The sequence below is a fragment of the Drosophila biarmipes genome, chromosome 2R (genome assembly GCF_025231255.1).
Source record: "Drosophila biarmipes strain raj3 chromosome 2R, RU_DBia_V1.1, whole genome shotgun sequence".
Taxonomy (NCBI): Eukaryota; Metazoa; Arthropoda; class Insecta; order Diptera; family Drosophilidae; genus Drosophila; species Drosophila biarmipes.
This window is the reverse complement of record NC_066615.1, coordinates 23,131,698-23,153,677: the sequence shown is the minus strand read 5'-3', so window position 1 is coordinate 23,153,677 and position 21,980 is coordinate 23,131,698. Positions and strand designations below refer to the sequence as shown.

General features: G+C 46.9%; 2 protein-coding genes and 2 non-coding genes across 4 annotated transcripts; 2 read left to right on the top strand and 2 right to left on the bottom strand.

Moving 5' to 3' along the window:
- The first annotated feature begins 382 nt into the window (after window positions 1-382).
- LOC108022651 (uncharacterized) lies at window positions 383-2,484 on the top strand. Its single transcript, XM_017091708.3, has 4 exons — window positions 383-550; window positions 726-897; window positions 1,059-1,829; window positions 1,881-2,484. The coding sequence occupies exons 1-4, from the start codon at window positions 443-445 to the stop codon at window positions 2,387-2,389; spliced, it is 1,560 nt and encodes a 519-aa protein (XP_016947197.1). The 5' UTR covers window positions 383-442; the 3' UTR covers window positions 2,390-2,484.
- A 230-nt stretch (window positions 2,485-2,714) lies between these two features.
- LOC108022650 (Na(+)/H(+) exchange regulatory cofactor NHE-RF1) lies at window positions 2,715-13,686 on the bottom strand. Its single transcript, XM_017091707.3, has 2 exons — window positions 13,320-13,686; window positions 2,715-4,019 (listed from the first exon to the last, which is right to left on the bottom strand). The coding sequence occupies exon 2, from the start codon at window positions 4,009-4,011 to the stop codon at window positions 3,103-3,105; it is 909 nt and encodes a 302-aa protein (XP_016947196.1). The 5' UTR covers window positions 4,012-4,019; window positions 13,320-13,686; the 3' UTR covers window positions 2,715-3,102.
- A 2,821-nt stretch (window positions 13,687-16,507) lies between these two features.
- Trnaa-ugc (transfer RNA alanine (anticodon UGC)) lies at window positions 16,508-16,579 on the bottom strand. The gene has a single exon. It is a non-coding gene; the product is annotated as a tRNA-Ala (tRNA).
- A 552-nt stretch (window positions 16,580-17,131) lies between these two features.
- On the top strand, window positions 17,132-17,203 carry Trnaa-ugc (transfer RNA alanine (anticodon UGC)). Its single transcript has one exon. It is a non-coding gene; the product is annotated as a tRNA-Ala (tRNA).
- The last annotated feature ends 4,777 nt before the right edge of the window (window positions 17,204-21,980 follow it).

The following is a 21,980-nucleotide window of genomic DNA, read 5'->3' as shown; positions in this document are numbered from 1 at the left end:
CTTTCATAAAATACCTTTCTCAATCATGGTTATTTTAAAGTTAAGTATCTAATAATGTATCTAATAAAGACATACATTTTTCTACGTGCACATTTATCGGCTCCATTTGCAATTGAATCGCAATAGCCACGAAAGACAGTTAAAAACATAAGCAACGGCTCTTCAAGTGCGCAATGACCTCATTTTCGGGGGCAGTAATCGTAGCGCGCAGCCAAATTGCTCTGCATTTCGAAATATCAAATACTGCAATTACCACTAATTGCACTACAATGGTGTAAGCTTTGGCGCTCGAACTTTCAAATTTGGCGCCAAACCAAACAGCCGCTGTTAGCAAGCCACGTTAAGTCCGCCGCCAGTCTGGCAGCCCTGTCTCAGAGCTATTTTTAACAACGGTAAAGTGGACGCTTCGCTCTCGGTAAAAAAGCAAAGGATAGTCGCTTAGATGGCGCTGACAATTGCAAAATTTCGAAACTCGAGCGGCGTATTGGTGCCCGCCCCGCCCGCCGTGGTTATACGCCCGAAAACACAGGATCTTCAGCAAACTTTGAAGGTAATCAGAATAGTCTGCAAAATGTATAAACAACTTTTTGCCTCTTTGTTGTCGTTTGGCGTTGCCAGACTGTCCGTGAATGCGCAAACAGCTGTTAAGTAACATGTGTGAAGTGCCGAGCACAACAGAGAAATGCAATTCGCATTAAGCAAAGTAATTTAATTTATTGCCGCAGAAACCATTGCCGAAATTCGAGGCGGGAAATGCCACGGTGCGGATCACTTCGGGGGGCATAGTTCTGAACAAAATACCAGCTCTCATAAGGCAAAGTATGAAGAGGGCAGCACCCCCGACAACTGGAGCCGCGGCCGGAGCAACCACAACAGCACCAGCTGGCACAGTGGGATGTAAGTTACGAAATGCTAATAAAAATTATATAAAATAATATTATTAATAACCTCGAGAATCATATATGTAGTAATATTACAAAAATGTGTATGCTTTACATTTAAACAACATTAATATACTAAATTATTACACTTTTACTAACACGGCTTTATTATTTTAGATCCCGTACTTAAGACGCCCAAGTACGTGATTCAGCCCAGTTCAAGTGGAGCCTCCGGCAGCCAGCTGCAGATGCTGGGGAGGAAGGCGTCACAAAGCCTGGGCATGGCCATCAGCTCACTGCCGCCTAACACTACCATCAAGGCCACCACTAGGCCAGCGCAAACTACGCCTCTGGCGCCGGCCCCAGCTTTAGTCACTGCGTCACCATCCACATCAAGTAGTGGTAGGAACTCCATCCAATCCACACCAACTGTGGCAGCTGATTCCAGAGTTTCCTCCGCCGTGCGTCAAGCAGTATTCATCAAGAGGGAGCTTCCCCAGGCGCAGAGAAGCATGCGGAGCATGACACTTAGTCTGGTGGAGCAAGCACCCCTCCTGCACTTGGGTGTGGCTCCCGAGCACCTTGCACTGCTGAAACGATACATCTGCCGCAGTGCCAATGCGACCCATCTGGACTGCTGCATAACTCTAAGAAAACTGCGGCAGAACGAACCCTTTGCTCTGCTGGCCGAGCACTTTGAGCTGAGCGAATCGGATGTCGAGGACTCGTTCAAGCGCACGCTCATCAAGCTGGCCCGCTACCTCCGACCTCTGATCCGCTGGCCAGATGCCCGGCACCACAACGAGCGATTCAAGCACACACCACTAGACTACCGGGCCAATCTGATGCACGTTCGCTCGCTCATCGAGTGTGTGGAAACGGATGTGGCTATGGATCTGGGACTGGGCAGCGACAGCTACAAGTTCATATTCTGCATCAACACAAATGGTAAGCTTTGGCTCGGATATCGAACCTTAAGTTACTGTCCCCGCTTCACAGGCATTATCAGCTATGTGTCCAGTGCCTTTCCGGGCAATTGCGATGATATTCAGTTGTTCGAGGCCAGCCGATTCCGAGATGTCATACCGAAGTATTTGACACTGTGCGCGGAACCAGGCAAAGCAGTGCCCCGTGCTCGCAGATCGGAGGCGGAGGATCCCCACGACTCGGCGGATGAGGATGATAGCCTGGCCGCGCAGGAACCAAAGCGATCGCTTAGCAAGTTTGAGGCCCAACGTTTGGACGGGCAGCTGGCCAACCAGCAATCCCTAAGCGTCGTAGACGGGGCACTCACTTCGAAGCGAGCTCCTGCCGTCCAACTGCCCACGTTCAAGGCCCAAGAACCCGCCTGCCGAGCCCAAATGCGCGATATGATCGAAAGCCTTAGGAAGTTCCGAATTCTCGGTCATTCGGCTATTCAACAAAAGTCGCTACTGGGATATCTTGACGAAATGATCATAGTGGCTGCTGCACTTTGTAATCTTAAGCGCCAGGAGCTGCAATCCTAATTATTTTTTAATCTCTGCGGAAGCCTGTTTTAGGGCCAACTAGGTGTTAATTTCGTTACAAGTAAATAAGGCTTTTGATAGGTTTTTCTAAAACAGCTCGGTGGTTTCTTTTTAAAACATCTAAACATCGGCTCTGCAACATTTAAGAAACCTGGTTGATACAGTTACTTGTACAAATAATTAAAATTATTGCAATGCGAGAAAGATATTATAATTTTATATTTAGCCATTCGAAAGAGTTTCGTTTTTCTCAGCCTCTTTCTCACGATTTCCAAGTCAGACTCGCCTTTTGTTTGATCAGCTGCCCCATTGAAAGACACAGTAGTATTTCTTTATATTTTTGCTTTATTTACTTTACAAAAATACAAGCAAAACTAAGTACATATTCAACGAAAGTTGTTCAGTGAACCAGGGCAACATTGCCATTGGAGTTTGCCATATTTGAATTTGAAGCATACGTGTTTGTCGTACGTAAATAGATGTTCGCGGGGTAGGTGTACTCCATCCTTTCGGCCTTCCCCACCATCGTTGGTCGCTCTTCTTCCTTAGGGGCTAATAAAATTAAAACTTGCTTAGTTAATAAGTGACTCTGCGTACTACTAGCTAAACATATTGTATATTGTGTGGTGTATGCCTGACAAAACCAGATCTAGCTCCTCATCCTGACATTATAACAAGTATGGTGTTGGGGACTCCTTTCCTACGGCCTCATCTCAGAGCTTCTGGATGATGTCGAACTTTTTCTTGAGGTCCACGCTCTCGTTCTTGGGATCGTACTTTTTCTTGGAGGCCAGCTTGGCCCGCATTTCGGCGGCTGTCAGTGGCAAGTTCAGGCTGCCCGCCCGATTGGCGCCGCTCGCTGGGGGCGGCGTGATGGGCGTGGTCATGCCGGTGGTGCCGTTGCCGTTGGAGCTGGTGTTGTAGACACTGCCGTTGTTGTTGAGCCCGGCCTTGGTGGCCGAGGGCGGTGGGGGCGTGCTCATCAGGGTGTTGTTGTTAACCGGCGAAGGCGAAGAGGGTTTGCTGCCGTTCTGAACAGCACTCGGAGGAGGAGGAGTAGCCACCGCGGCTGGGGGTGCCGGGAGTCCCCGGTCGACCACATCCAGTTCGGAGGCATTCATGGTGCTGCCGCTCTGAATGCTGCTGGCGTTTGAGGATCGCTTGGTGCTCACCATGCTGATGCTGCTGATATTGGCACTGGCTCCGGGCATCTCCTGCTTGGTGCCCTCGTATCCGTTCTGGCTGGCACTTCCGTTTCCGTTGCAGGCCGCTGCTGGCGGCGTGGCAGGCTTGGTCTCTGTGGCCTTGCCATCCACGTCGATGAGCAGCAAGCGCACTTCGTTGGCGATGGCCTTGATCCTGGCCACCACCTGCTTGTGGGTCTCGCTGCCAATGGACACCCCGTTCACCTCCAGGATGCGATCGCCCTCCTTCAGGCCAGCCGCCTCTGCCGGGGAGTCGGCGTCCACCTTGCCAATGAACTGTCCCGGCTTCACCTTCTCCGAGTGCAAGTTGAAGCCGTAGCCATCGAAATCGGGCCTTTTCACTATGTGGCACGTTTTGGTCACGCCCGGCGGCAAGGTGGGCGGCGTGGGCGTCTTCGGGGAAGTGGGCGTGGACATCTTGGCTTCTGGAAAGACAAGGATGCAGAAGTGTTTTTAAAAATGTTACTTTAGATGTTTTATTATTTAAGATGGACAGGAATTAAGCTCAAGAGTGAGCCAAGATTAAGAACACTTTCGTCTTGATTTCAAGAATGTTTCTTCCTAAAAACGGTGCAAAGCCTAGATACCTGGGGAACTACGAACTGTTTTGCATTCAGTGAGTTTTATTGAATGAAATGCTTTTTGTTCTCCACTTTCTAAGTTATATTTCAGGCACAATAGACTCTCGAAGATCAATCCAATTCGCTTCTCTAATCAGCCGGGAGGAACTCATTTGGCGCGGAAACATTGCTGATAAGGCCAGATTTCATAATGAGCTGTTGTTCTCTGGCAGGCGGATACATGAGTCTGGAGAATGGAAATGCCACTCTGCCGTGCCTAGTTCGTCACTAAGTTTTGGTTTTTGTGGCGGCTTGAGGGCAGCAATCAACCAACTCCAGTAGATACCCACATAAATGTGTATTTATGGCGGGCAGCGACTACCGAAAGATAACGAGGCCCTGGTTCATTCAGTTTTTGGCCACCTTATCGCGGACTCGTACTCCCTTTACGACCGACATTGGCAATATGCTGACCCACATTAGCCGCCCCAAGTTTCGACCCTGGCAAGAAGTCCAGCGCGCCGATCCGCAGTACGTGGCTTGGGGCTCTATTTTGGGCCTTTGGCCTGGCGATAGCTTCGATGGGCGTATCTGGCAAGTACTGGCCACAAGTGTAATTGCTCTCAAAGTACCGTTTATGGCCGTGCTTAAGTTTGGGTTTTGTTTTCGACGCCGCTCCACTTTGGCTCTGGAATCGGGCAAACGGGCAAACTGGCAAATGGAAATTCCACTCGCATGTGCTCATGGGTCAAAATTGATTTAGTACGCCCGCTTATCGCACCCGCACACACTCACCGCAAAGGAACGTGATTTTCCTAAAAAGTTGCAACAGGGCATTAGCGAAATCTATTTTTAAGTATGGCCCACATATTGCTTACAATAAGCGTAAATAACTCTGGCTCGGAATGGGCTGAAGCTCATGAAGGCATTCATTGAACAAGAATGTACCTTGGGGGTCTAAAAGTTAAAACATTTTTCTTACCCTCTACTATGGTAGGTTTCTTGGAGCAATAAACATAGTCGAAAGACATTTTATTTTAAGATCTAGTTTCCTAGATGTAAAAGTATCTTTAAAAATACTTATAGAAGAAATATGTCAACAGCCTTCTTGCTTACACAAATTATTCTACCTTTTTTGATATAAATTTATAAATCTTTTGGCAGTAAGATAAGAAATATGAAGAAAGGTAGAAACATTAGTTAGCTAAAAGTTTACGCCTTTAAATTAAGTTGTTTCTTCATACAATAGGAACATTTATTTAGACTATATTATGGTTAAGGGAGTCGGAAGAGACTTCTAGGACTTCCCAAGTTCATATAAGCTTATGCAAAGAACTCGCAGGATGTGCCTAAATTTTCTTTAAAATTATATTTTTATTTATATAGGGATAGGAGTTCCTCTTTTTAAGATATTCCTAACCAATTAATAAGTACTTTTGTTGTTGTTGTCTGCTAATTCGCTAATTAGTGAGGGGAGGCACATCGTTTTTCGTCAGCGCAGTGCCTGAAATCACCGCTCCGGTATTAATTGCCCGTAATTTCGGGCGGTGAGTGCAGCAGCCCGCTCTGGAGAGCCCTGAACTTTGGATAATAAAATAAAAACTCCAGTCGCAGTCTCAGGCATTGCGAATTACAAAGTATTTGAGTTCCGCCCCGACTCGAATTTCGTTTGCCTCTTATACCTAATATGTTTTTCGCTTTTAAAGATTTGTTTTGGATTCTTGCTGCTTGAAAGTGACTCATCGCCAGATTTATGAGTGTCGGCATCAGCCCGGGACAATCACCCCTCCGCCTCCTTGGGGCCTAATTTATTGGAACAAGATGAGCTCGTGTTCCCGGGCTGTGGGGTGTGGGCGGGGACGACCTTGACTTTCCCACCGCCAATCGCCAGTTGCCAGCTTCCATTGTAAGCGATTTTTAATTCAGCTCAAAGGTAAACAATGAGGCGCAAAAAATTCAATTCAGAACCGACAATAAGACACTTTGGGGGATTCCGGGGCAGGCAGGGCCTCTGGGTGGGTTGCACGGGATGAGATCGAAATAATAATAAAAATAATAATAATTGTCCGCACTCGCATGAATGTGGGTTTGTGGCCCTCAGCCAGTCGATTAATATTTCTATTGGGAAGCGGAACTGGCGGTTGAAAAACGTCACAGAACATCGTAGACAGGCCCCAAACAAAGAAATCGTTAAACTGATAGACAGAAATTAAACGAAACACATAATACTGGGTTTGAGGCTGATGAGCCACTCGACTATTGTTAAAACTGCAATTAAATGTAATTGAAGATGGGTGCTGCAAAAAATAGAACCTAATCAGGGGCTCTTTGCCGTACGAAATTTGTGCTAATTATGAAAACAATTTGTTGCCAGTTGGTCACGAACAAAATGTTTTATGAGGTACAAATCAGGGCTTAATGAATCCGCAGATATCAGTTTTAAATACCTGTAAAAACTTGATATCAAGAACGTTTCTTCTGGAATAAGTGAGAAGTCCTATACTCGTTTTTTGGTGTGGCCGTATTTATTTTAAGTGATTTTTCTTCTTGAATAAGTGAGAAGCGCACTTCTTATTTATTTGAACGAGCTTACATACACTTTTCAGTGAAGAAGTGCACTTGGTACAGGCAAGTTACATTAATATCAAATCAATCAATTCCCTTATTGTTTGGTAATGGAAGACCCTGGCAGGCCGAGTAACTTGTGGACTTTCGTAGGTTCATAAATCGGTTTTTTGCCCTGGCAAGCGGTTTCCCGTTGTCAGTCGCTCCGTCTCCAGTTCTCGGGCTTAGCGGACTGCGCAAACTTTAATTGAATTTGCAATCAAGCATGAAGTACACACATACTCGCAGGTTTTATCACTCGCAAGCCGGGGAGAGCCCCCTCGCACGCCCCTGACTGCCCGCATGGGGACAGCAGACGGCCCCCATTGTTGTTGGCTGTTTGTTTGCCCAAGCGGCTTCTCATCATTAGCGAATTAGCCGTTAGGCACTTACAGGTAGTTGCCTTCGATTCGGTTAGGGACTCCCAGGCCCACTGCCACCCGCCATAACTAGTCCCCAGAACTACAGAGCACCTCGGAAATTTCCCAACGGGAACACTCGGCCCGGTCGGCATTCTTCCAAGTGAATTCTAATTAAGAGCGTTGTATTGTTTGATTTTCGCACATCGGAGCGGATTTAATCACATCCGATAAGCTAGGAAGTGGAAGGGAAAACGGCCCCACATTTGAGATAAACTACACTTCCAAGTACTTCGCTCAGGGGGTTTATTTCGGGATTATCACAATAAAAATTAAATGCAAATTCATCTTGGGCGAGAAATTCGCACAGCGAGTGCTAAGTGAGTGAGTCATCCGATGCGGACGGGGAGTGGGACTTTGAGATATCAATTCATGGGAACGCATTCGTAATCAGATACCATAGGGTTGCCCGAGGCACTCGTCGGGGACTTCCAACTGTCTTGGGGAAACGGCAATTCTGATGGATTACCTCTCTAAATTAGTGTTAAGGCGTTGCTCCTGCCGTAATACGCTATAAAACATTCAAATGAAGCTGTTATGAACGCCCAAAATCCCCTTAGATCTCAATTAGCCAGGCCATAAATAGCTTGGCGTTTCAGTTGCACCTGTTACATAAGGCCTTGGCACTGCTCGAACGACGCATCCAAGCCATTTGGAGCTGGCTAAAATAGTGAAAATATCAGCTTATGGCAATGATAAATTCGCTGGCGGACAATAGCAACACACACAACGATGATAATCGCTGTTTATAAAAGTGACTAAAGTTAAAGGCCGCGTAATAAACTAAACACAGGCTGACGACACTCGCCGGCTCACTTGGAGTGCCCAACCGAGATTTTACGCCAGCAATAAAACATGTGGAAAGGTGAAACCCGAGCAGGAAGAACTTTCACTATCTGGGGATCGTGATCGACGATTTATGAAACAACGAATCCATTTCAATGCTGTGCCATTCGGACTCCAACGAGGGACACCTGTAATTGATTTCCACCGGTTCTTTGGGCCGCACTGCCGTTATCTCAACAACTTAAGACACATTTTAATTTTCTTGTTTGACTTTATCAAATATTGTTCTTCTGCTACGGGTTCGGGGCGGCTATCTTATCAGGTCTGATTTTAATTAAAGAACTTCTGGCCCATTGCCCTTGTCCACCTTCGCTGATATGAATGGCTAATTACGGGGCTCTTTTTCGGAGGATGACGACAAAGCGATTAGAGCCCCGTCGGTTCAGGGTGCGTTTAGCACCTGGAGCTTATGTGACAGAGGTGGCGACAGTTTACAGCCACCCATGAATCACTTGCGCCCATCTCCATAACAAATCATTAGCAGCCCCGCGCAAAAGATTGTAGATTTCGTCTCACAGACGCGAGGAGATGCGTCTTCTGGGTGACTGTCGGTTGTTGCGCCGCGGGAGTCCGAGAACGGTTAGCAAATACCTCGAGTACAGCTGGAAAACTCTGCAAAACTGGTTATGATTATTTATTCTCGGCATTCCAGTGGCTAATGCGCAAGGCACCCAGGGAGTATTGGGCCAAAGCGGAGGGTTGTCACAGCCTAGGAGATTAGGGAAAACCGGATGCGAAAATCCGCCAAGTCCCACTTCATTAGTTCTTTTATAAAGGTTGTCACACATTTTCAAAATGGTGTTCTTAGATACGAAAAACCTACTAATCTCAGTACACTTCAACCTCAGTACAACATATTAGATTATTTTCAAATTTATTTCTTACTATTTTTGTTTTCGGTAAATCTTGAGTAGTAAATAGATAGTCCTCATACTTGAAGGGCCAATCTAGGGTACTCCATGGTCGAGTCGTCCTCTCCCCTACACTCGTAGTGTACTTTTTCTATTATTCAATGACAATGGCGAATGCTGTAATGTGAATGTAAACCTGGCTCTGACCCGCCTGGCCCCTGAGCTCAGGAACTCAAACTTAAGACGAGATTTAGTACCCAACTCAGAGACTGAGACACCTGCGGGCGGGGCAGGTGGGAGGTGGGAGAAGAAGACACCTGACTGTAGACACTGGTCTGGCTAATCAAACCGCGCCCATAACAAACAAAGTCCATTAATTCAATTGCGATGAGCCCATCAGCGTTTTCACGAGCTACTTACACTGGTCACATGGAAACGGGGTCAGGAACTGTCCTCTTACCAAACAGGTTTATTGTTTTCAAATTAGAAAAGCTTCTAGGGGCCCACCACCCAACTATTTATGCCTCAAAGACAGCTACAAAGTATTTCTTTGTGACCATAAAAAGCCTTGGGTCTTCCGATCTCTCGTCTCTTTACCATATAATAGCCCCGCTCGGTGATAAATTAAAACTGTTTTGCAAAAAGTGAATCTTGCCATTACACCTCGCACATTTCATTAGCGAGAAAAAAGCGGTGGGAAAAGAGAAACCCAAGAGGAGTCGAACCCAGGGCGTTTCGGGTTTTCGCACAGCGGATCTCAGGGCGTACTCGGCAATCAATCAAAACTTTAATAAGCAATTTGCAGAGTCGCCAAAACAAGAAACCAGCCAAGAGACAGCTGGGGAAATTACGGGTAAAATTATAGAATTCGCCGAGACAGAGGAAATGTCAATAAAAAGACCAAAACGCTGCCCCAGCAGTCTCGCTGCAGATGCAACACAAGTTGTTTTGGCCGTAAGCCGTGTAGCCGACTTGTTTCTTTCGGCTGGCCCCTCGAAAAAAGCTCATAAAACTTGGCTGAAAATTCTGGGCGCAATGTATCTGGCGGAACGTGTGCATGTGGCAGCGCACACCAGCGAGCTCGCAGATACCCGCACACGGATACAGATACAAATCCAACCGCTGACGACACTGCGGGCCGAGTACAGAAACTTTTAGCAGCCAGAAAGTAATACAAAAATCAGAAAAAGGTATAAAGATCGCCGCGAGGGGGGCGCAGGGGCAGCGGGGGGAGCCACTTAGAAGCTGTATCTCTGTATCTGTAGAAACCTGGTTCTTACCCAATTTCATTTCGATGCTGCGGCTGCCTCAAATATTTTCGAGCGTTCGCCGGCGAATATTTTCGAGATACCCTTCAAGAGGGTTATATGAAGATTATAGAAAGGGTGCTGGAAAGATGGAGACTTGGAAATGGTTGGAAGATGCAGAATATATATAATATATGTAAACAATAGAGATTGTTTATTCAAAGTTAAGTTTATTTCTTTGAAGTTGAAATAGTAAAAGATTATTTTAAATTTTGGAACCCTTTCCCTGAAGAGCATTTGGTTTTCGGTCTGCCGAAGTCGCCACTTCCCTTCCTGTCGCGTCTTGGATTTCGTTTTATTCTGTTTCTGTAGTTATTTTTCGGTTGAGCTTGAGAAATAAAAATTGATTCTAGAACCTGTTTTTGGCTCGTCGGCCTGGTCTCCTCTCCGGCGCTGCCTGGTGCTGGCCTTTTGAAATATCTTTGGCTTTGTACTTGCTTCGCTGCTGCTGCTGTTTTTAGGCGTTCCTCGGCTCTTGAATCTCGTTTGGGTCTTTTGTCCGGTAGCCAAACAAAAGGCAGCGGAGTGGGCAGGGGGAAACCTTTCTGGGAGGGATCCCAGACCCGAACTACGACCGGGATGGGGCTTTCGTTTTCGTTGGTTCGCCCCTTCCACCTGGTAAGGCACATACTTTGTATAATTTATGCCATCTCTCCCATCTTCTTTTTCGAAAGTTTATCAAAGGCGAAAAGTAAAATTTCCTGGCTTCGATTTGATATACCAGTATTAACTGTGGCTCGCGGGAGAGTCTAGCCTTTGCTTTTATATAATAGTCTTGAACCGACTGCGTCGCAGAGACCTTGAGAGCACTATAAATTAACGTTTAGAAAAATGATGATCGCCTGCTCAAGTAGAAGTGGTAATAATGCGAAAACAATAAGCGAGCGAGGTGTGCAAATTTTTGCCTTGCCAGCACACCCGCCTCAGAGTTGCAAGCTAAATTTATACTGCATTCAGGTAGCACCCATTGTGCACAGAGGCTGCAAGGCGGGGACTTTCGCAGGCCTCTTGGAATGCAAACGAGTGGATGTGGGAACCTCGTGGGTCACGACTCATCTTCGCCAAAATATGATGAATAGCTTGGGCTCTGCGAATTCTATGGCAGCTCGGCGGCTATCATTGTTTGTTTTCGCCCAAAATTTCATTCAGAACTCAAGGCTGCGGTTCGAAAATACGATCAGAGCGATTGCGATCACTTCTGGCCTTGGCAGCCAGCTGTTTGCTGGCAGAAACACGAGCGATCTACTGAGATTGGGCTCGCCTCGTAGTCAAAGTGGGGAATTCTGGCTAAAACAAGGTGTTTAGTTGTTATCGCCCATGATCGTTTCTGGGAAGGTCTTGAGTACGAAAAGCCAATCCTTTAAGGGGAACCTTTTCGCATAGTATCCCTCCTCGCTCGCAGAATTCCGCGCATTCTAGGCCACTCCCCTTTCAAGAACGGGTTACGATTAAGACGTTCTTAATGATCTCGCACAGATCTCCGCCTCCAGCCCCGTGAAATGTGTCAGAAAATGCAAAACCGATCGCTAAACAGCGCAGCCGCAGACCCTAATCGAATTAGCATAGCCAGTGATCGCAGGAGATCGGATCTGAGTCGTGGCAGGTGCCGCAGAAAAAGCCACAAAAACAGTGGAAAACCAGACACACACGCGACAAGTGCACAGCCAGCCGATCAGGTGGAGTAAACCGGTGAATTGACAACAGCAGCCAGCGACTAGCAGCCAAAACTGAAGTAAAGGCAAAGCCTAAACAAAAACGAGAAAAGACCAAGACGCAGAAACCTGCTTGGGACATAGCTGGAATACCGAGTGTCACTTGGCTCGGGTCTTAGGGGGTGTTCACTGTGGGGAGTGCCCGGGCAGCGGGTAGAGAGAGCCCCCGATAAGCGAGAAGCAGAGACAGCGCCGAAATCGCATGCATGTCGCATTCGAAACGGCCTTATGCAATGCGATCCGTAAATCAAAACAATGTTATGTAAGACGCTGCTGGCTGCTGGCTGCTAGTGCACCAAAACAGTTAACAGGGCGGCACATTAGCGGTTCGCAGTAAACGGGTTTTAATTTGGCCCATTCAGTCTATTGATTCAGCTGGGCGCACGGCGCAAATATCTTCAACCTCTTCGTATGCAAAGCGCTTATCAGTGTTGTTTCTTTGCGGTATCTTGGAAGTGCCTATGTTTGTACACTTGTTCCTACGTTCCGAAGCATTTTGCCAGCATTGACAGTGTCGTATTCAAAGCGGGTAGATAGAGGCTTTATGGGTGTTCTAGCTGGAAAAATAGCTTTAGAGTCCTTTAAAATCAAGATATATGCGACTGCAACTTCGAGTCGAAAGCCCCAGTAGCCAGCACTCATGAAAAGATCCATTAGGCTTAGTATGGTAGTCTAAATTTAATTTTGTTAAATAAATAAATGTAACTACCAAGACTTCTTCGGGATTAGTTCTTTCTTAATCACTGCTGACCTAAGAGACTTCTTTATAACAATGGCTGGCACACAGAAGAATCGATCTTTATGAAAAGGTTTTACAACACTTGCTTGGTTTGCTTAAGATTGGCTTTACAACACTTGCTTGGATTTGCTTAAGATTGGTTTTACAACACTTGCTTGGGTTTGCTTAAGATTGGTTTTACAACACTTGCTTGGATTTGCTTAAGATTGGTTTGATTTAACATACAAATTCCAATATTTGCTATTTTTGTTTCTGTAAATTCCCAAAATTTCGTTAATCTAATCTAATCTAATCCCTAGGTTAAAGGCCATAAGGCCTTTCAAGGGGACCCCCGATTTTCTGCCAGTGTGCGCGTTAAGGCTGGTTGCAGCCTCTCCTCCGCCGCCTAATCGCCCCCCTCCCCCTCCCAGGCTAACCGCTTTGCGTGTGTAAATTGTTTATTTAATTTCAGTTATTGAAAACGCTATTTTCATGGCTTTCAATTGGGGGGCTGGCGAGCGAGGTGGACTTTAGCTTGGTCAAATCACGGCAAATGATTCAATGCCGCGCATTTTGCCCATTTATGTTTGGCACGTTGTGGGGCAGGTGTTGTGTCCAGCGGAGCCCATTGGAATTCCGCCCGCATTGCGCCAAGTTCAGTGGCTCCGAAACTGTCTCAAGGCTGCGGAACTCCACCCCCCGACTTACCGCTGGGCAGACCGGAGAATTTCCTTCCAAACGCTGTGTTGGCTGTTGCTCGTGGTGTTGTACAGTGGCACAGGCTGCAGTTTTTGTTGTTGTCGCACACTGCCTTTCGGTGTGCAAGCGCCGTCACCTACACTCGCGCGCTGTGGTTGTGTGGAGCCTTGTTTTTAATGGAGGAGCCGCCGAGCAACGAAACGAAAGCGAAGTACGCGAAAAAGTCACAAAACTCTCGGCGAATAACTGTTGACGGCGAATGGCGTGGGGGAGCGAGAGAGGGCTGTGCGCGGCGCTGCTGCTGCCTTCCTGGTGTGTTTCGCGCGGTTTTACCGCTCGCTGGGATCCGCTGGAACGTTGTTAGCGCTTTCGCGGGCGAATCGTAACTGATTTCGGGCTCTGCGGCCTCAGGTGAGGCCCGACCTCCGGTCGCGCAGCTGGAGTGCAGGTAAGCGCGATCGCCGTCTGTCCAAGTCTATTGCATACTTTTGGGCTGGCGGTTTGGATGCAGACGCAAAATAGGGGGAGGTTCGAGTTCGGTGAAGTCCTCAATTTGTACAAAATCGGAAATATCTCTTCCTGACGCCTTCCTTACACATTTTAGCGAAGGACCCTCCTCCTCCTCACCCATCGAGGTAAGGGTACAACTCTTGCTTGTCGGTGGAGGCCAGACCTAAACTAATATTGTTTTTATTTTATATTGTTATAGCTTCAACTGATCCCTTACCTACTTGTTTTTTTTTGTTCTCTTACGACTTTTAAAACTGTACAAAAACCATCATATTTAATTTAAATTTTAATGAGTAATACTTTCAGGATAAAATACTTTCAATAAATATAAAAAACCGGTATTTTGGTATCAGAAACAGGAAAAATGTTGCAGCAACATGCTGCGTAACGCGTATATAAATTTTGCTTGCATACTTTTTGGCTGCGTAAGCGGTGCGATCACCACTGTGGTGAGTTCAATTTCAAAAGTTTGCTGCTATTTGTCGAAATTATCGTAATTTTAATGTATTTCAAAGCGACTATGATAAATAATCAAAAGTAAATTCGAAATTTAAAAGGTTTTCGAGCTACAACTAAACTAAACTAACTAGTTGAATTACTTAGAACCTTCTTTTAAGTTGAAAATAATCACAATTCGTTTATGCCTGTTAAAAGTTGTATGACATTTCTTTTTAACCCACCGCCCGAACATTTCCGAAATGTGCCTGCGAACATCGAAGTGCATTATTTTGGCTGTCGTACGCTCGCTTTCGCTCTTAAGCACGTTGTTTCCGTAACACCCTTATTCCATTGTCTTCGCTTTCGAGCCGCCTTAATACCCATTGTCCGTCCCTTATCAGCAGTGTCCACCGATGTTTCCAGGCCAGTGCCCCGCCTGTATGGAAATCAATCGCGAGCGAAGGGGACTCTGGGCACTGCATATCCCTCTTCTGGCCCCGGTGCAAGAGCAGTCCGCTGCCAGCTCCTAACGAACTCCCCGACACCGAAGTGGAGCCCTGCTAGCACCAAGCAGAGCGAATCTCAGCTGTTGATCTAGCAATCGGAGTGGGTGGTGGCGCTGGGCGCCAGTGCTCCATCAGCTGTGGCCTATGGACACGTGGTCAGCTGTACTTCTGAGCCCGCTCTGACAGCTGACAACTGTCATTTTCGGCTGCCTCGCCTGACGTGTGCTCATGGAATTTATTTAATTTCCGCCCGGCCATTCAGGTAAATTGACTTTCGCCGCCCCTCGCCCACTCCTCACTACTCCCCACGTGTGTGGGCGACAAACAAAGCCGTGTGGCAATGCAAATTTGGCCCGATCTTTAGATAAACATTGCCATGGAAAGGCGAGGAGAACCCTGCAGGCGGAAAAATGAGTTGTCAAAAAGCAGTGTACCATAATTACGTTCTTAATTCAAATAGTGTTTAGAGAACAAACTCTGTTCAAAATATGTGTATACAACAAATATTGTAAGTACCTTACTATTTACTTCTTAATATAATATATAAGCTGGCACAATTTTCCCCAGTGTAATATTCCGTTTTCGGGACTCCGAGGCGACATTCGCTGCCCTTATCGTTTTAATTAGTTTTTGAAAAAGTTGGGCCCAGAACCCTGGGAGGGGCGGTTGGCAAACAGAACTACGGGTAGTACGGCAATTATGGGATTGCTAATAAGTTGGAGCGGGCCACTTGGAGCGGGCCGTTGCACTTAAAGCGCAACTCCTCTACATTTAATTAGGGCCGAGCGCAGGGCGCCACCTGCTATGCTTCTCGATTTCGCTGTTTATCTCCGTCGATTTGCATGAATATTTATGGCAAATGGGCAAATGGTGCGGCATTAAATGCAGCGCCCGGAAAACGTCGTGGGATTAGGCAACAAATTTATATGCACGGAAGGCGAAATCAACAAAAGCAGGAAAGAAGGTGCCAGTGCAGGCCCAGGAGCCAAGGCTGGGCTGTCGAGGATTTTGGCAAAACTTTTCGGGCAGCTGCAGTAAAAAAGTTTCCCTAATCCCACGGGGGTTTGCGTAATAAATGATTTAAATTGCATTCGCAATGAGGAGATGCTTCCAGATATGCAGGAGAAACCCTGAAGTATCCAGAGGTTCCCAAACCCCTCCGATAACCCAGTGAAAAGTCCCCTTATCTTTCGTCGAATTCGACCGAACGGAACTCGAGTGAACTTTTGAAACCCCAAACCGTGCAAAAATCGTTCAATCTTCTTGGGCGAGCGACCAGGCGGTAAGGAAAGCCAGCAGGCCGGCGGAACCGATTCAATTCAACGCTCTCGAGCGAAACCCGCCTGGCCATACACACCTATATATGTACCCATGCGGGCTCTCCCGGTGAATCGTGTGCGAACTCACCCCATCTGTCTGTCGCTCTCGGGGCGGGGCAGGGGCGATCGTGCGGGCGTGTAGCCAGCGAGCGAGCGGTACGCCGCCTGCCGCCTGCCGCCTGCCGCCGCTTCTGGTCGCCTGGTGGGCACATGGATCACTTTATCGATTTTACGAAGAAGCGAATCGATTTTTTTTTGGGTTTGTGATCTCAGAATCGGAATCACTCCGCCAGATGATCGTGGCGCATGTTTTCGGAGCAAAAAACGGGCGAGACTGTGGATACAGACGATCGCTAAATGGTAGTGGTTGAATAATATCATGTGAGTACTGATCGCTCAGAGAAAAAAAAAGAAAAAAGTGTACTGGAGATGCCGGGGATTGAACCCGGGGCCTCTCACATGCAAAGCGAGCGCTCTACCACTGAGCTACATCCCCCATGTGCAACGGGCGGGCCAAGTGCCTATTCGAAGCGAGCGAGTGGTGGATGAAAGCGACGGACGGCGACTCAGCGTTAGTATGTTAAAAGTATGGTTTAGTAGAGAAAAATAAGGTGAAAAGATAAGTTTAGTTGCTTTTGCCTTGCAAACTTATGGAGTAATGCAGACCTTTTCATGCGGCAATGAGAAACAAGCAATGTTTCACAGCAGAACAGCCACTGTTGGTGGAATGAAACAGATGGAAACACATTTAATAGTTAGTTTCTGGTCTTAGTAGAGAGCTACAACTAAAAACTAATTATAAAGCTTTTAAATATGTGTTAGCCAACTAAACAACTTAAAGATGTGTCAAGGCAGATAAACAACCTAAATTATACAGAAAACGTTTGTACATTCTTCACTTATGCCAGGAATATTTCCTATTTATAATAACCAGTTGATTCCCAGGACTAACGCAACCCCCTTATCCTTTTCGTCCTGTTACCTGGTCCTCCTATCGCTCTTCCCTGCCGCCAGTGCAAAATGCATCTTGGTCCGGCAGTTCCGCAAGGGGGATGTAGCTCAGTGGTAGAGCGCTCGCTTTGCATGTGAGAGGCCCCGGGTTCAATCCCCGGCATCTCCAGTACTTTTTTCCTTTTTATATGTTCATGTGTTTTATATTTTTCGGCTCTCTAAGTGCGTTTAGAGCTGGCTTTGCCTGCTGTGTGTGGGCCCTGGCCAGGCACTTGATTTATGCGCAACGAGGCGGCCATAATGAATTATTTATGCCGATTTACGGCTGCCAGGCAGTCTGCATGTCAATTGGCAGAACCTCACTACACGGTAGTGGAGGAGATCGAGGCGGAGGCCAAAACTTGGCCGGTGTTTGACTTTTGGCAGCGTTCAAGCCCAATTCGAAGCCGCAGTGCAGTCAAGTGGTTAAAGTGTGTATGCCCAGAGTGCTGGGAAAGGAAATTGGCTTGTTCTCACTTTAGAACATTTGCTCACTGGAAATTAAAATTAAATTTTGCATGAGCCAGGGCACAGCTCAAATATTGGCCAGGCCCGGACAGGCAATTGATTTTGTTGCGGTCGAAGGGGGAAGGATTCTCAAGATCTTGACACGTTCCTTGGAGCCACACCTCCGCCTTGGCCCATCAATTAGCCAGTTGCACATGGTGAAAATTAAAAGTACCAAATCCGAGGTGGGAGATGCCAAATGCTAAATCAGAAATGCCAAATCCCAGCGCCCAGGCACAGTCGCATAAATAAGATTATGCCAGGTCTCGTGTTGGATTGAAATTAATTACCATAACGACGTCTGCTCGTGTCAGTGTGTGGGATTTATTTGCCGGCAATAAATATTTTATAACCGAGCCCAAGTGTGCCGGGCCCTGATGGACTTGAAGGCATAATTTGAATCTGAATAAAAGAAAATCCAAATCGAAATTGTCACACAGAATTTATGTAATTGCATAAACACCGCAAGGACACTCGCACACACGTGCTTTTCTACGGAGTGTCCTGTCTCGAAAGGCCTCGCCTCGGCCGCCTTTGGTCCTGCCCTGCTGCTAAATAATTGAGGCAACAAACTAAACAAATGACATAGCCTCAATTTCGTGACGGGCTGCAAGGGCTGCGAGGGGTGCGGTGTGCAATCTACTTAGGTTTTCCTCCGGAAAAGCACTGGTTGTACTTGTGCGGTGTACTCAACTTATCGATTTCATGCGGGAGTCTTACCCCTGCTTAAAGTCATTTTAAAGTATCTAACTGGTTAAGGGACGGACATGTTAAACTGGGTTTAAGGTTTAAACTGCGAACTAACCATTAGTTTTAATTACTGCAGAGAAAATGCTTCAACCTTAGACCAAATGAAGAAGTTTCCATGATTTATTTAGAAAAAGGTTTTCTTTTAACCTTTTTTTGGCTGCCTAATATTAATTCAGAGCATACTTTTGGGCATGCAAAAGATTGTTTTACAATCGTGATCCAAACACCAGATTCATTAGATCCGTTAGTTTCTTCTCTGTTCTTCAGGGAAACGTTCAATCTGCCACACTGAGGCCCAACCACACCTGGGGTAATACGTAAATGCGCCCAGTTCTATTATGGCTCCCGCCCTCCTCTGCTACTTAAGGTAATCGCATGACCCGCACCCTTTCCCAGGCAGCTTCGTAATTAGGAAACCGAATGCCGGGCGTCGATAAGAAATTGAAAATGCAGTGGCAGGCCTTCGAAGCCACAGACCTAAGGCCCTAAGACCCGGCTTAATCACATTAAATGGTCATTTGAAATTCTCTTTCTCGCATGTATCGCCGGCATCCTGAATGCCAGTATCATCATCATCGTCATTATCGGCAGGACGAGTATCAATGTCCTGGCTTTTTGCGAAAGTGAAAAACCAATGAATATTTCCGGTGTGCGGGGCGGGTGGGTGGTGTCGGACAGCGAAGGCGGCCAAAGGACATCTGCTCCTGCCGCCTTCCGCCTGCCTGAGTGCGTATGTGTGTGCGGTAAATTAATAATGCATTCGATATCGAAGCCACTTTGCATTCAGATTCAATTGTGCATGCGTGCAAATTCAATTCCCCAAAGCCCAAGAGCATAAACTAAATTATATTGCTGCAAATTTAAATGCGAAACTATTTTCGATGTCGGGGACTGGGGCACATGACAATTGCAATTGCAAGTGTCAAAAAAGGAAGCGGCAGGGCCTAAGCCACCCCTTCCTGCCCCACCGCACCCATAAATACAGCCGGCACAACCCCAACCCACGACACAATCACGTTTCAATTAACAGCCATGGCCCGCACTGTACTGGCCACTCGGCGCTGGCCGTATTCGTATGTAAAACACGCACGCAACGGCTGCTCATCGGGCAGGGCTTAATGGCCAGAGTCCTGGACATCATAATTCCGGCCGCAATTCCCAAACACCGCAAACACATAGGGGAAAAGGGGGGCCTCGGTGCAGGGTTGGTGCAGGGTGGGAAGGGGTTCGGAAGGGGTTACTGGTGGACAGCCTGGGTCAGCAGTTGCAGTCGACCGGCCAAAGTTCTATGGGGCGCATGAACTAATTACGTTAATATGCGACAACGTTTTCACAGGCGAAAAACGTCGGCTGCACTGCGGGCGCTCTACACTCAGCGAAAGCGGCTGCTTAAATCGGCAACTAGTCTTTATGCAATAATAAACTCTATTTTAATCTATCTACTCAATACTATTTTCTTATACTGGTTATCAGAAGGTACACCTTAGAGATCACTGTAGCATACCTCCCCAAAAAGCTGTTCTTTGAAACCGTAAATACATTTTCCATTACTCTCTTAACAACTTGGCCAAGTGTATAATTAGGGGCAGGGGTTGGGTGGTGGCGCATGTTCGATTGGATAACCCGGGGTGGTGCAAAAGAGTGAGGAACAAACTGGAGGCACTCGAGGTATGCTCGATTGGTTTTCGAAGGCAGCATTGCCAGAACCTGGCGAGCTATCCAAGGCGAGCCAGGCTCCAGGAATGGTATTCCCCGAAAACAGAGCCATTACGAGGCTAACAAGTGACTGCTGTGCATCAACTGTCAGTGGGGAGCGACCGCCACAAAGCCCCCGTCCGCTGGAGAAACTGCAACTGTTTGGATGCCGGCTATTAAGAATGCCAACACAACGGACCCGGATGAGCGGACGTGGACCAGTTGCGTACGTGTTGAACGTCGGTTATCATACCTGCTGTAGAGCACACTAAGCCCGCCGGCATTACCCAGCTCCGATCCCAGCCCCACGGCTATAAGGCCGTTCGGCCACATAGCCAACCCATCCCTGCGACCGCCGCCCGCCGCCCACCGCCCACCGCCCACCGACCCCCGCGTGTGTGCATTCATAAATAAGACATCCAACGAGGCAGCCTCAGCAGGGAGCACAGCTCCAGCCCGACCTGTCCATCCAGGTTAACAGGGGGCTTATATATGCACCCCCAGCCACAGGCACTGCGAAAAATATGATATTAATTATAAGCGAGCTAATAAGATAGCTTATTATAGGAGTTCAGGAACTCTATTTAAGATTCTGCTTACTATTCTTTTATCCGACTACTAAAAGGTTGGCATTCTTATGGAAAAATACGTACGTATACCAAAAACACGAATTCTTGAGAAACGGCTGACCCAATAAAGAGGATTCTTTGATCCTTATAAATATGTACATAAGACGCTCTTCTTAAAAATACATTTTAGTGGTCAGTTGCCGATTGCTACGACTATACATTGTTCTTATGCTCAGTAAAATGATCAAAACTTACGAACTCAACCCAAGCAATCCATCCTGATAGTGAAAGAAATTCCCTCAGTGGACTTCTCCCTTGGCGCACACACATTCGATCACTCGCTCACGTGCGCACCGAAAGTCCTGCGGCCCCATCTCGTGTGCAAAAAGGACCAGTGGCAGGACGGGAAGTGGACAGATGGACGCTGCTCCTGCTGTTGACAGTGCCTGCTGTCATTCATTCATTAATGCATTTTCCTGATTTTCACTCATTTAACTCTATAGATTTTTCATTTTGCCTATTACGAGCCAGGACACCAGGACACCAGGACACCAGGACACCAGGGTCAGCTTCTGGACGGGAAATAGAAACGGGACGGGATGGGGACGGGGACGGGGCTCTCGCATGTCCTGGCCTCTTTGGCCTGACCTGTTGGTTTTGTCCTGGCCCCGGGAGCCATGCTTCATTTACTTTGTTGTCGGTGGCCATTAGTTTTGACGCACTTTGGACCAGGTCTCCACCTGATGCCCACTGGGGTGCTGCTGGTGATGGCGATGTGGGAACGGGGGATGGGAGCGAGCATGTTTCCCCGCCCGGAGGCACAATCCCGGCCGGCATTGTGGGGTTAAGTGGGCTGTGCAGGGGATGAGCATAATGGATTGACAGGCTTCGTTAGCAGGACCCAAGCTGGGGTCAATCAAATCGCAGGCAAACTTTCGAATATATCAATGTAAATCAGCAATCGATTGCGGATGCACAGCGTAATCGGTAGAAAGTAAACGTATTTCCTGGAAAGTTTATCTAATCATTTCGGAATGGAAAAGGGTCGGAAACTAAGTCGAGGCCGGGAGTTTTTTTTTTACTTTCTCTTTTAAGTGGTATTATGCAGATACATTTTGAGTATTTTACTGATTTAAAATTGTTATTAATAAAAAAGTGGTTGAACTAAATTGCTTACTTACATTTTTCGAGTTGTAAACAAAATATCTTCTTTAAATCCAGCTGAATATTTTCTATCTTATGTTTCATTGTGGGATTTTGTGGATGCAGTTTTAGACAATTTCCTACCTGTTACCTTTGTTGGTATAAGGAGTTTACTGGATTGAAAATCCTATATTTAAGTAGAGCAGTAAATAAATATACTAGCTTGCATTTCGATAAGGTCCT

Bases quoted from the DNA above. Each gene is read 5' to 3' on its own strand.
- LOC108022650 (XM_017091707.3), bottom strand. From the start codon at position 4,011: ATGTCCACGCCCACTTCCCCGAAGACGCCCACGCCGCCCACCTTGCCG.
- LOC108022651 (XM_017091708.3), top strand. From the start codon at position 443: ATGGCGCTGACAATTGCAAAATTTCGAAACTCGAGCGGCGTATTGGTG. The intron at 551-725 runs GTAATCAGAATA...TTATTGCCGCAG, and splicing joins ATCTTCAGCAAACTTTGAAG to AAACCATTGCCGAAATTCGA. The intron at 898-1,058 runs GTAAGTTACGAA...TTATTATTTTAG, and splicing joins ACCAGCTGGCACAGTGGGAT to ATCCCGTACTTAAGACGCCC.